Source organism: Zalophus californianus, chromosome 1, assembly GCF_009762305.2.
Source record: "Zalophus californianus isolate mZalCal1 chromosome 1, mZalCal1.pri.v2, whole genome shotgun sequence".
Lineage (NCBI taxonomy): Eukaryota > Metazoa > Chordata > Mammalia > Carnivora > Otariidae > Zalophus > Zalophus californianus.
The window spans coordinates 21,833,793-21,846,579 of record NC_045595.1 but is presented as its reverse complement, the minus strand read 5'-3'; the positions used below and the strand labels follow the sequence as shown (position 1 = coordinate 21,846,579).

General features: G+C 47.8%; 1 protein-coding gene across 4 annotated transcripts in view; it reads right to left on the bottom strand.

Annotated features, from left to right (window-relative positions):
• CACNA1D (calcium voltage-gated channel subunit alpha1 D) overlaps positions 1 to 6,545 on the bottom strand; it is a 296,432-nt gene extending 289,887 nt beyond the window's left edge. For 2 of the 4 annotated variants that reach the window (XM_035727534.1, XM_027583774.2), the window contains exons 1-3: positions 6,130 to 6,545; positions 3,863 to 4,172; positions 1 to 106 (exon numbers count right to left, since the gene is read on the bottom strand). In XM_035727534.1, the coding sequence (XP_035583427.1) occupies positions 1 to 106; positions 3,863 to 4,172; positions 6,130 to 6,196 (483 nt within the window). In that variant the 5' untranslated portion in view covers positions 6,197 to 6,545. The remainder of the gene's footprint in view (positions 107 to 3,862; positions 4,173 to 6,129) is intronic. The other 2 variants (XM_027583772.1, XM_027583773.1) reach the window with 1 other exon arrangement.
• Between the last annotated feature and the right edge of the window lie 6,242 nt (positions 6,546 to 12,787).

The following is a 12,787-nucleotide window of genomic DNA, read 5'->3' as shown; positions in this document are numbered from 1 at the left end:
CAAGTTATGATTTGTTGAATTAGAATCATCTTCAGGGAATGGGATGTAAATAGCTAAGGCCACACAATTGGCAAAAATAGCCAATAATATAAATATGTCAAATGGTCTGAAAAATGTTGTTAAGGCATATATGTCTTATGCAAACATTAACCATCTCTCTCATCACACTCTCAATCACACCACTCTTAAATCTTTTTAGAAATGAAAATTATGCACACAAGTCCTTTCTCAGCCGACTGTTATGACCACGATGTCTCCGGCAAACATAATCGTCCATGGTCATCTGGCAGATCTTCCTATCGAATGACTTTTCCATGTCCTTTCCTTCTCTTGCAAGGATCATGTTATGCTCATTCTTTGCTGTGCATTTTATATTGAAACCTAAACACGCATCCGATGAGGGCACCCTATGAACCATGTTTCTGCTTCTTAAAGTTTTAAAAGCGACAAAGACCTGAGAACACAACGTTCCTGGCTGTTGTAGACACAAAGAGAAGTCCTCATGAGACAAATCTCTTCCACAAATCCTTGCCTCCATGTGTTAAAACCATTTTCTCGGGGGCTATTCTTGGCTGGGTCAGTCTCCTGTCTGGACCGGGGCAGGCCAAGGCACCATTCTACATCCTACCTGTGACTGTCTCGTGGCATGTTCCAATACCTCCGACACTGTAACAAGCAAGCCAGGCTCCAGCTCCCCCTCTGCTTCCTTTACTAATCAATGCCTATCACTGTTTCGGATTACAGCTGGACTGGAGCTCCGTTTCTAATGAGCTGTTACTGCATTCAATTTATAAACAAATTAAATAAAAAGCCGTAAGAAATCAGCACCAGACACTTTGAAAGTACAATTGAACAATTCTAAATCTCGGGGGTCTGTCTGGAAGAAATCACTTTGAAATCAGCTTGCAACAGATACTTGCTTCAACATTCTGGTGTTATTAAGAGACATTGTCAAAACTGGCAATGCAAAATTTGACTTCTGCCAGAATGACTGTTTTTCTTCTTTTGGCTTTCAGGCTTTCTGAATGCAAGGTTTCTGAGCACCAACATAATCTGCAACTTGGTGCGGGAAGAGGGTGGCTTGATTTTATAAGTGTTTCTGCCCTAACCTCACTCACAAAAGGCAATGCCACTGGTTTAACTAAACATCTCCAAGTACTAAAGCTTTGAGGATGTGAACAGACCCTTCTCCATCCATCCTGATATTCTTCTGCGAAATCCAAAAGTGCTGAAGGAAACAAAGGCCCCCTACCTCTCTTGGGATACCCTGAGTCTCATGAAAAATCAGCCCCTTAAAAAGTGTTTTGACACTCACTGAAATAAGGACATGAATGACATTCTTCTCTCACTAATTTCGATGGGTTTATTTTTTAAAGCCAATTAGCTTTCACTCATATTTATTCTTTTAACTCATCTAGTATTACAAAATCTCTTATCCAAGGATCCAAACTTAAGACAGTTCCCCTTCAGAAGATTTCAGGATCCTCTTTCCATTTTTCTTTTTTGCCATTCCTCCTGAAAATTTAAAAACCCGTTGCCCCAGTGTTAGCCTACACAGAAACACACCTGTGGTCTCTCCTGTCCTCCCCCACCCCATACCACCGTTCCTCCTTTTTAGTTCCCAATACCTAAATGATAGACCAGCAAATCCGAGAAATACCAATGCTGTTTAGGAAAGCCAAACACTTTTTTTTCTTTATGGTGGTCCGGCTTCAGCTGCCAGGTATTGGTGGATAACTATCTGACTGCCACAAGATATTTACAAGTCATGCCGAACAGAGCGATAAATATATGGGCCTGCTCCCCAAAATTCCTCCTGATAAGGCCAGCACTCCTCATTCCCCAAAGATGCAGGACGTTCTTGCCCTGTCTGGGTGTACAAACCAGCGAGGATCTCCCTCTCCCAGTGCGGACTGGGCCTGGCACAGCTGGCTTTCGGAGAATTTCTATAACCTGCTCCCCGAACTAGAAGGCAACTGTCACTGGGAAAGACAAACAGATCATATGTTGTTTAAAGATCTGTTCTACAGACTGTCCCATTTGTAGGCAGCCATATCCCCTAGTTCCTGTACACATGTGTCTGGCCATGCGGGAAAGGGAGTCAGCAGCATGATCCCGGAATTCACTCTGCACACATAAATTGCGAGAGGCAAATTAGTATGCACCAAGAGAAACAGCGGGAGGCCTCCCACTTCACTCTCCATGGAATGAATGGCCCCAGAGAGGTCTCTGCTTACCCGGAGTCGTGTCAAGCCAGGAGGGGATCTTTCTGGCTGAGTGTAAACATGCTTCCGACTCCAGCGATGCCACCGAGGCACACCCTACGCACCCAGCGGCCTCCGGGTTGACCCTAGCGTTCATTCTCAGAATAGGAGAGAACTTACACAGAAAACATATCCATGCACTCCCAGCCATGGGAGAGACACTGTAACTCCCTCCAGAGAGGAGACATCTGTTCTAAAAAGGAGAAGCACATGAAAACCCCGCAAACCCTACCTTTGCATTTGGCTGCCCTCTCCAAAACCTTTCTAGGCAAAGTTACCTCATTTTAACGTGTGTCCGTGAGCACAGAAAACAGCCGGCTACAGCAGAAGGCCCGCAAAGAGCACCCACACTAGGCGCTCAGGTCATAAGGGGGTTACAGTTCCACCTTCCAGCTGGTGGCCAATATCCTCCCTTGTGAGCCCCTTCACCCTGGGTATGGTGGGGGAAGCCCGACATTCACACTCCTTCCTATGCTCAGGAACTACTCTAAGGCTCCTGTCGGTCCCAAATACACTTCTGGGAAAAGGAAATGCTTTGTTTTACCCAGACCAATGAATCATCTGACTAATTAGAAAGCCATTTGTTCAGAAAGGAGGCCTCAGTCAACCTTTTCTGAAGGGTGGCAGCAATTGGAGACTGGCCTCCAGATTTGGGAAGGGGGTGAGCAGGCCGAGCACCCTAGTTTTCCAAGAGCTGGGACGTAACAACCATCCTAGGGCATTTGGAGTTCAGTTTTAAAAATACAAAGGAGACACCCAGAAATGTAACTCCAGTCCAAGGACACAGACAGAATGTTTTATAAGGGCAGCAACTGCAAATTCCCCCACTGACAGACTGCTCTCTAATTCACAAGGGCTCACGGAGGAGAGGCGCACACAAGCCTCTCCCTCCACACGCTCCCTCACGCTCACGTTTCAAATGCTTTTTTGGAACATGTCAAAAGGAAATTCCAGGAAGTCATAGCATTGATGAGCAAATTGATCCCTCCCTACGAAGCAAGTGTTCATATTTGTAGCTACCTGAACAATCAGATCAGCAAATGTCAGAGCTGGAAGCAACCTCAGCAGTAGTTGGGAGTTTCAGAAACAAATTCTAAACATCAGAATAGGAAGATGCCACTAAAGGTCAAAAATGTTATTTATTTCTAGCGAAGTCTCATACAGTCTTTTCGTCTTCAATCAGCATACCTCATTTGCAATAGGTTCGATGCATATCACAGCCCCAAAAGCAATGGTGGGTTTAAACTAACCATTTAGTGCCAAATGACCAAAGGTCAGTTCCCTACTTAATTACCACTTTGAAGTCCCAGGCTGTCACCCCCTCCCTCCATCACCACACACACACACACACACACACACACACACACACACACACACACACACACACACACACACGGCTAAATATACCCATAGAGCAAGCCCTCTGCACCCTGAGGAGATAGGAAGGTATATACAATGAAACCCTTTACATAGAGCTTTTCTGATGCTCACATTCCAGACTGCTACGACTTTGTAAGTGCCATTTCAGAAAGCAGATCCTTTTAAAGAACAGATGGTAAAAGAGAAAATGAGAAAGACTTCCCCCAAAAAAAGGATACTTCCATTCCACTATACTAATGCAGGCTCTTCGGATGGGGTTATTGAGTGACAAACAGAAAAGGGCGCGGGCAGGTCGGCTGTTGGACGAGTTACCCTGTTTTTTGCTCTTGGCGTATTGCTGACGTTTTCTTTGGGAGAGAGATCCCACAGGTGGGGGTGCGGAGGTGCTCATAGTTTGGGCAGCCTTGGCCTGTCTGGCAGCATCGATTGCAGCTTGCCAAGACAGGACGGTTTGCTTGGAGCTATTCGGCTGAGAAGTTGGTCCTTCACCAGAAAGAGGGAGTCTGGTGCCTCTTGCATAGTTTGCCTCTGGGAAGAAGGAGAAAAGGAAAAATGAACAAACAAATAAACAATGAGAATCCAATGTCAGAAAAAAAGCAAAGGTGTCTCCCATCAATAACGGGGGGAGGGTATGGTTCCCATGTTTCCGTTTGGAACCTCATGTCCTATTTTTCAGAAGCAAGACTGTGGTCAACCAGAGCCAGAAGAGAAGCCACGTGCCGGGCCGAGCACCACAGGACCACTGGTGCAATGGGGTGAGCGCCTCTGTACATCCACGTCTCCACAAGGACTCTGCTAGTGCCTTTTTTCAAACTGAGGCCATCCACATTTATTCCACCTATTCTGACTTAAAACCCATGGATCTCTAATGAGTTAACAGATAGGCACAATAGCTTTTCTCCAAAATAACTACCATGATCACCACCAGAAAAAAACAAAAAAACAAAAAAGGCAGTGCCAATAACTCAATAATCTTAATCATTTTCAGGATGTCACTCCAACATCTTTGTACAGCCACAAATGCATTTTTTTCGGCATAGGGAAAAAAAAAAATCCTCCACTGGCATCAGGGCAATACCAAAAGCCCCATAACAAATATCTAGATTATGCACTGACACTTCCTGCAAATGAAAATTCATGATGCTTGGGACTCATTTCCTCCACAGGCTTCCGAAAACAGAAAACATCTTTAGGGCTTTTTTGCATTTTAAATTGCAGCCGCAGCAGCCAAGCCAGCATGCAGAGAAACCGTCAAGGCAGACAGCCTGCACCCCTACACCTAGGAAAGACAGGATGGATTATGCCAGGGGCCCTCAAGGTCCACACAGGAGTCACCTAAGTGCAGGCTGGCATCTAAGTACAGGGCAGAACCCCAAGGGGGCTCCATGTGCAAAGCCCCTTCTGACTTTGGGTCAGGCCACCACCCAGGCAGGTCTCCCAGGCACTTGCCTACCTTGAGTCACAACCTCCTTACTGAGACAGAAGTCAAAGTGAGAGTGGTGGCAAAGGTAGAGGGATGGCATTTCCAAAACCAATTCTTGCTAAGAACAAGAGAGAATCCAAGCAAGCACAGGTCGGCCTGCCCAGCAACTTGAGAAGGGGGCCAGGGTGGGGGAGGGGGGGGGCCTCAGGCAGCAGCCCTCCCAAGCTGGGGAGGAATCGTGCAGAGCCTTCCCTTGGGAAGCGCTCTCGCGGGAAGGCTGTGAGCCCACTGAGGTTGGGGGGTTGGGGCGCCCCCGGCCTCCAAGGAGGAGGTAGGAGGGCTGACCAGAAGCTGTTCCAGCCTCGGTCTCGACCCAGCCCGGCCGGCGTGGTGGCTGCACGTGGTGCCCAGGCCGGGCTCTGGAGAGGAGCCCCACAGCGGCAGCAACTCCCCGGGCATTGCTAGGTTACCTACGTGTGCACAGCGGCGCTGCGAGCGGGAATACGCTCCACCCGACCCCCTGGCAGCAATTCCGAGACCCGGCCTCCCTCTCCAGGGGCGGGGTGTGCTTCACCCACCGTCGCGAAGAGGGAAACCGGGCAATCCTAGAATTTTCCGGATGCCACTGGAGACCAGGGGGCGGGGAAGGAGGGGAAGGCGAGAAGAAGCTGGAAAGGGGGCTCAGGCTGAGGACTAACAGCCATCCCCCCTTCCATCGCTCGGGAGCGTTGGAGGAAAGTTGAGCCCGAGGACACTGAACCCGCATCACCTCGGCTCACCGCCCCTCCGGCGGCACAGTACTGCAAGGACTCCACGGCCGCCCCCACCCCACAAATGCAGAATTAACTCTGACATTCAAGGCCTGAAGGGGAGAACGGAGTGGCTGTCACGCATCTCCCCTTTCTATGTAGATGGCACCGAGCTAGAAGCATCCTCTCCAACCCCCTCAACCCACCCAGTGCATCAGAGACGGGAGGGGGTGGGAAGGAAGAGGGGGTGGGAAGAGGAGGACCATGACAAGGATGAGATTTGGCAGCGGGTGCCCAGGCTCTGGCTGCTCACCGTTCGCGTGGTCCGCTTGCTGCTGCCGTTGATGGTGCATGTTTTTCATCATCATCATCATCATCATCCACGAACATTTATTGAGCGCCTACTGTGTGCAGGGCACGGTGCTGGGCGTTGGGGCGGGGAAGGAACGGGTAAGGGGGTTACCGATAGGTAGGAGCCGCGGTCCCTGCCCTTATTGTCGCTTCAGCAGGGGGTGGGGAGGGACGGGGACAGATAGCAGAAAATAAGAATAATTTGTAAAAACCGCTCGCCACCCACGCTCCCTCTTTTTCAAAAATGGAGCAAAATAAACTTTTTTTTAAAAAATAAGATCAGATGTATATATTATCTTAATAATATATACATGTAATTTTTTGCTGCAAAGGAGAATTGGCTTGGTCCCCTCCTCTAGCGGAGGGACGCCGCGGAGATGCCGGCCCGGCCGCCGGGGCCGCTCGGAGCGCCCCCCATTCCCGCCCGCCCGCCGCGGTGCCCAGTGCCCGCCGCCGCCGCCGCCCGCGCCGCCGCTGGCTCGGGACCGCGGGCGCCCCGAGCTCACATCCGGGGACGGAGGCGCTCGCTCGCTCGCTCCGCGCCCGCCGCGCCGCGCCGCACGCCGGCTTCGCCCTGGCGACGCTGCGCGCCCGCCGCCGCCGTCCCTCCCTCCCCCCCCCCCCCCGCCCGCCGAGCCTCCCACGGGCCGCGCCGCGCCCCAGGGGCCGGGTCCGGCCCGGGGCTGTCCCCGCTCGGCCCGCGCGCCCGGGGTGGCCGCCGCGTGGGACTCGGGGTACCGCCACCCCGCCTGGCTCGGAGGACCCACGGGCGCCAACGGGTTAAGCGCGCTCCGGCCGCCGGCTGCCGCTTAACCCCCTGCGCGCCGCAGCGTGCTCCCGGCTCTCGCCCGACTGAGGCGGGCGGGGCCTGCGGAGCTCGCGGACGCCGGGTGCGGATTAACCGCTCCTCCCCTCCATTTCGGCTGGGCGGGGATGGGCGGAGGATGCGGAGCGGGAGAGTGCGACGCTTCGGCTCCAACGCTGGCCTCAGCTCTCCGCGTCCTTCTCCTCCGCACACCTGGAGGAGGCCCCGCCCCCTGGGAGCACAGGTGCAAGAGGGCTGTCGTCTCGGGGTGGAGGGGCTCTGCCAGGCTCCCTCCGAGCTCTTCGGCCGGGCCGACTGCCCTCGCCTTTCCTCTGGCTTTTTCTGGTTGCGGGGGGATGGGGGGAGCCCTGCTCTCTCGAAAGCATTCACTGTCCCAGGTAACGGCACCTTGGGATCTAACCGGGTTTCCAGAGTGTCTTCCACTAACCCGTGCCAGGTCTGGCGCTGCTGCGGGCTCAAAGATTCGGGGAGTGAGGGGGGGACTTTCTCTCTCCCCCCCCACCACGTGTGTTTGCAGGCAGGTACAAGGAAGTAAAGGCCAAGGTCTTTCAAACAGCGTGTGTTGCTTAAAGGAATAGGTCGCGCGCTAAAACTGCTGACTCCCGTGCGGCAGCTGAGGAGAGTAGTTCCTTCTATGGTACCTTCACTGCCGCGTATTTGGGGTGGGGGTTTCTGCAAACGGCAGCTCCTGTCTAGAGGGGAATATACTGTATCTAGTGGATGACTGATATTTCTCATTTAGCGTTGTGCTGGCTGTTGGAGAAAGGCTTCTGCTTTACTTCACAAGATTCGATTTATTTGCTTTTGTTCCGATCTGCATGTTCCTACAGCATTTTAGAACGTTTGAGAACAGTGTCTTTAAAGCAAAAATCTCAGCGTGACTTAAGAAAATAAGAAGCGTTTATGGAAAGGTGCTCCTTGGCCAAAGAAAACACGCTGGGCATCCATTGTTGGGGCCCACCTGGGGAGAGAGAGTGAGGACCAAACATAAGGCTTTCCAGGGCCCTTCCTGAGAGGGGCACGGACACTGGAAGGATGAGAACAATCAGGCTCCTTGTCCCCATCTCCTCTTTTGTTGTTATTGTTGTTGTTTCATTTTTTCTTTTTGGAGAGGTGGAGAGGCAGGGGAAGAGCTCTGTGGCCTAGCAGTAATATAAAGCCAGCTGGGACTACTTCACCTAAGGCTGCTCCTGAGCCCAAATCTGAAGGGACAGAAGATGGTTGCCTTCAAAGAACTTCCCCATCCGCAGACCTTGAGTGCTGACACAAGTATCAGATTCACACATTTACCTGTCACTTTCAGACTTCAAGGTCTAAATCTTTGTCTCTATTCTGCAAAATCCCACCCTAATATTTGCTCACAATTCAGGTCAGCCAGCGTGTATAAGGCACCTGTTAAGAGCAGGGTCTAGGCTAGGTGTTGTCAGGCCAAATCCACGGCACCTTCTCTCCTTCATGGAGATACAACCCTAGTGAAGGAGGAAGAGCGTGTGTCCATCTAGAATCCTATGTGGAACATAGGAGCTATAATAGGTGTGAAGCTATGCAAGCATCAAAGAGATTCATTTGAGATGTTTTCACAGAAGACATGGCATTCTGATTCCTAAAAATTGATGAGGGGAGGAAAGGGGAGGGGTGAACTGATGGAGCACAGGGCAATTTTAGGGCATCGAAGCTATTCTGTATGATACTGTAATGAATAGAGTACACTATGCCTTTGTCAGAACCCATAGAATGTACAACACAAAGAGTAAACCCTAATGTAGATTATGGACTTATATAACAATGTACTTATAACAATGTATCAATATTGGCTCATCAGTTGTAACAAATGTACCACACTCATCCAAGATGTTACTAATAGGAGAAACAGTTGGGGGAGGGAGTATATGGGAACTCTGCACTCTGCAATTTTTCTGTAAACCTAAAACTGCTCTTAAGAAATAAAGACTATTAAAAACAGGTGACTAATTTTATTGGGCATAAGTGGAGTAAGAGGAATGAGCTTTTGGGGAAAGAGTGAAGGCGGGGGAGACTGAAGTGCAGGATGGGATGTGTTTGAAAAGAAGCAGGAGTGTGGGATTGAGGGGCAGGCCTCCCAGGCTGCGGGAGGAAGGAGGCTGGGACGACACAAAGCCAGTCAAGAAGCCTTGCTGGCTCGCTAAGAAATCCAGATTTATCTTCTCTGCAGTGGGAGCTGGGTCTCCGGGTTTTAAACTTTAGATCTTAAGGAGTTTGTGGAATTAGAATTTTTAACATTGTTCCATCCTAGCTTCTGAGTCCCATCTTCACAATGTCTCTAGCCAGCTTTTTTTTTAGGTGGGGGGGGCGCACTTGATTCAGCACAGCTCTGAATGCTTTGGCCCACTGGGTAATTTAAATATTTATATGCCCATGCTAATGTGAATGATGAATAAATAAATAACAGCTAATATTTTTTAAAGGTTTTCTACGTCCCAGGCCCCAGTATAGCCACTTTACATGTATGAACTCATGTAATTCTTGTTACAAACCCAGGAGACAGGGCCTATTAACACCCTCATTTTACAGATGAAAAAAACGAAGACACCAAGGAGTTAAAGGACTTGCCCAAAACCACACGACTATTTAGTCGTTGAGACGATTATTTCGTCGTTGAGACGTAAGACCCGAGAAAGTCTAGAATAAAAGATTTCAGCTCCAGATCAGCCACATGTGATAAGACCCAATTATGTCAGGAACACGCATTGTGGGGCTTTAATCCCCATGCCTTCATATGTAAAACACTCCCATTTAAAGGCACTGAGCAGGCATTCTGGAAGTGGCTCCCTGCATGTATTTCATTTTTTAAAAAACCTTGCTCATACCCCAGTCCAGAGCCTTGCCACTTCACACTCCTAGATCACTAACTAAATGCCCTACCTCCATTCCTCCTTCGGTAATAACCCATCATGTGCTCAAAAAAACACCATGCCACTTCCCTAACCAAAAAAAGCTGGTTCCTCCCTCCTTCCATGTCCAAGCTAAAATCCTCTGACTAGCTTTCAACCTTATCACCTCGCACCATTCACCTTCACTGTGGTCAGCAGTCTCATTAGGCCGTGAACATGCTGTGCTCATTTCTGACTCTCTGCTCTGCCTCATGTTTATTCGCTGACCTGAAATCCTGCCTTGCTGACCTCTAACTAAACCCTGCCTACTTAACCAGTTCCCAGCAAGTCCCTGCCTCCTCCCAGAAGCCTTCTTTGATTCTTCCAGCCACTGTAAACACACGTGCACCCACCCCTGCCTCCACCTCCCCATCCCTAAAGACCTACAGCACCTGGTTATCCCTTTGATTACATACCTTCTTGTGTCCTATTTAATGGCTCCTTGGCTATGAATCCTGTGTCTCCAACCATGGTGCAGGTCCTTAAGCAAGGATCACCTCCTTAGCCCCCTGCCCCCACTGCCAAGCGTTCTGCTCACAGCAGGCACTAAATACTCTGATTAATCTGCACTGGGTCATAAAATCCCACAGATATCACTTGAAATTGTCAGCTAATATTTACAAAAATCCCGTAAGTTTATGGCAGGACACTTGGCCCTTAGATGGTAAAATATATATATATGGTGTATATGGTGTGAATGTATGTATATGTATATACATACACATATGCGTGTGTGTGTGTGTGTGTGTGTGTGTGTATACACACAAAGGGAAAATTGGGTCCTTGGGACTCCAGGAATCCTAATGAAGGAAAATAATACGCAGAATATACCTATAAACAAACTGTGAAGTTGCGTCTCAGTGAGTTTCTGCATTCTCAGGCCTTCATACTAAGATGATAGCCCTGACCCTCTAACCACCAGACAAGCACATGTTCCAGGTAAAGGAATGGTATGCACAAAGTTAGGTCAAAAAGTCCAGAACATGTGCAGAAATCAGTAAGGTGGTTAGGCTGGGACCTGGGGGTACTTCAGAGATGGTGATACTAAGTGAGCCTACAGAGACAGGATGGAGTAAGATGGTGGAAAGTCCCAAACATGTGGCTCACCAGTCTGGGTGTCATCATGTGGTCCAGCGGTTCTCAAGCCCTTTGTTCTCAGGACCCCTTTACACTCTTAAAAATTATGGTACACCTTGGGGCACCTTGGGGTTCTGGGATCAAGCCCACATTGAGCCCCATGTAGGGCTCCATGCTCAGTGGGGAGTCTGCTCCAGGATTCTCTCTCTCCCTCTGGCCCTCCCCCTGCTTGTTTGCGCACTCTCTCTCTCTCTCTCTCTCTCCAGAATAAATAAATAAATCTTAAAGATAAATTATGGTAAACCCCAAAGAGCTTTTGCTCAATAGATTTTATCAATCGGTATTTACCATATACAAAATTCAAACTGAGAGCATTTAAAAATCTTTTATCATTCACTTTAAAATAGTGATAAGCCCATTACATGTTAACATTTTTTTAAGGAAAGTAGCTATAATTCCCAAAACAAAATAGTGAGACGAATAGCATTCCTTTACATCAAATCTCTTTATTGTCTAGCTGAAAAGAAGACACCTGGATTCTCATACATTCAATCCATAGTGACAGGATGTTGGGTTGAAGTATATGAAGAATATCCAGCCTCATACAGATATCTAGTTGGAAAGGGGAGAACCATTTTAATAGCCTTTTCAGATAATTGTAGATATTCTCCTTTGCTATGACATTAAACTTGACTTTTAAAGGTTAGTTGAAATGTAGAATTTGAAACCATAGGAGTGAAACTTCTCATACTGTTACATTAAAATCCATCAGTTTATATTGTACTTTGAATGGATCTTGTTACTCATGCATAATTTGGTAACATGCATTGGTCATTTGGAAAATATTGGCTCACTGAGTTACATAGACTTTCCAAATGTTGACACATTTCATTATACAGTATAAAAAAAAAATCCACATTCATTTTTATCACCACCAATCTCATCAGAAAGTCTTTAAATATTGGAAAGCTGTCAAGCTCTCAGGGGTAGATAGAAGTTTTTCAAAGTTCTAATTTTCACTTGAAAGCTCAAATTTTATAATTGGCACAAATACTGTCAAGTTTTTTCTTTGAGGTGACTGGCTCACTTCATTCATTTTCAGGAAAATAGCTGCCAAGGACTTAGGTATGAATAACCAAAATTTGTCAGTAAAAATGGTGTTCCATGAAAAAGCACCCCATTCAGCTCCCCACCTCAAACCATCACAAAGTAAGACAACCATTGTATTCAGCAGAGATGTTTCATGCCTACGTCCTAATTTGTCAACTGGAATATTAAGAAGACATCTACACAAGGGTTGAGATTTAACAAAACTAATAATTTTTACTGCTTCATCAAGGAGAGTCTTAAGTAAAATTGGCAACATTTTTACTGTGAGTACATGGCAGACATTGTGCGTAATGCAACGTCCACCAGTATACTTTGATGTCACTGCCTTGATTCGTGTTAAGACACCAGCAGTGGTAACTACTGTTGAATTTGCACATATCAACACACTAGAAAAGACAAATAAGTCTTAGTGTTACTCTGCAAATAGATCTGACCTCAGAGACCCTTTGAAAGGGTTTTAAGATGCTCAAATATTTTTCAGGACCTATTTATACTAAAAAATTATCATTTATTTGAAATTCAAACTTAATTGGGTGTCCTATATTTTTATTTGCTACAACTGGCAATCTTACCTCTGGGGGTCCATAGCCCACACCTTAAAAATAGTTACTATGGGGCCATTTTGGAGCAGAGAAGTAATATCAGAGTTGTGCTTCCTGAAAATAGCTCTAAAAAAAGTAGGCAAGATGGATCAGAGG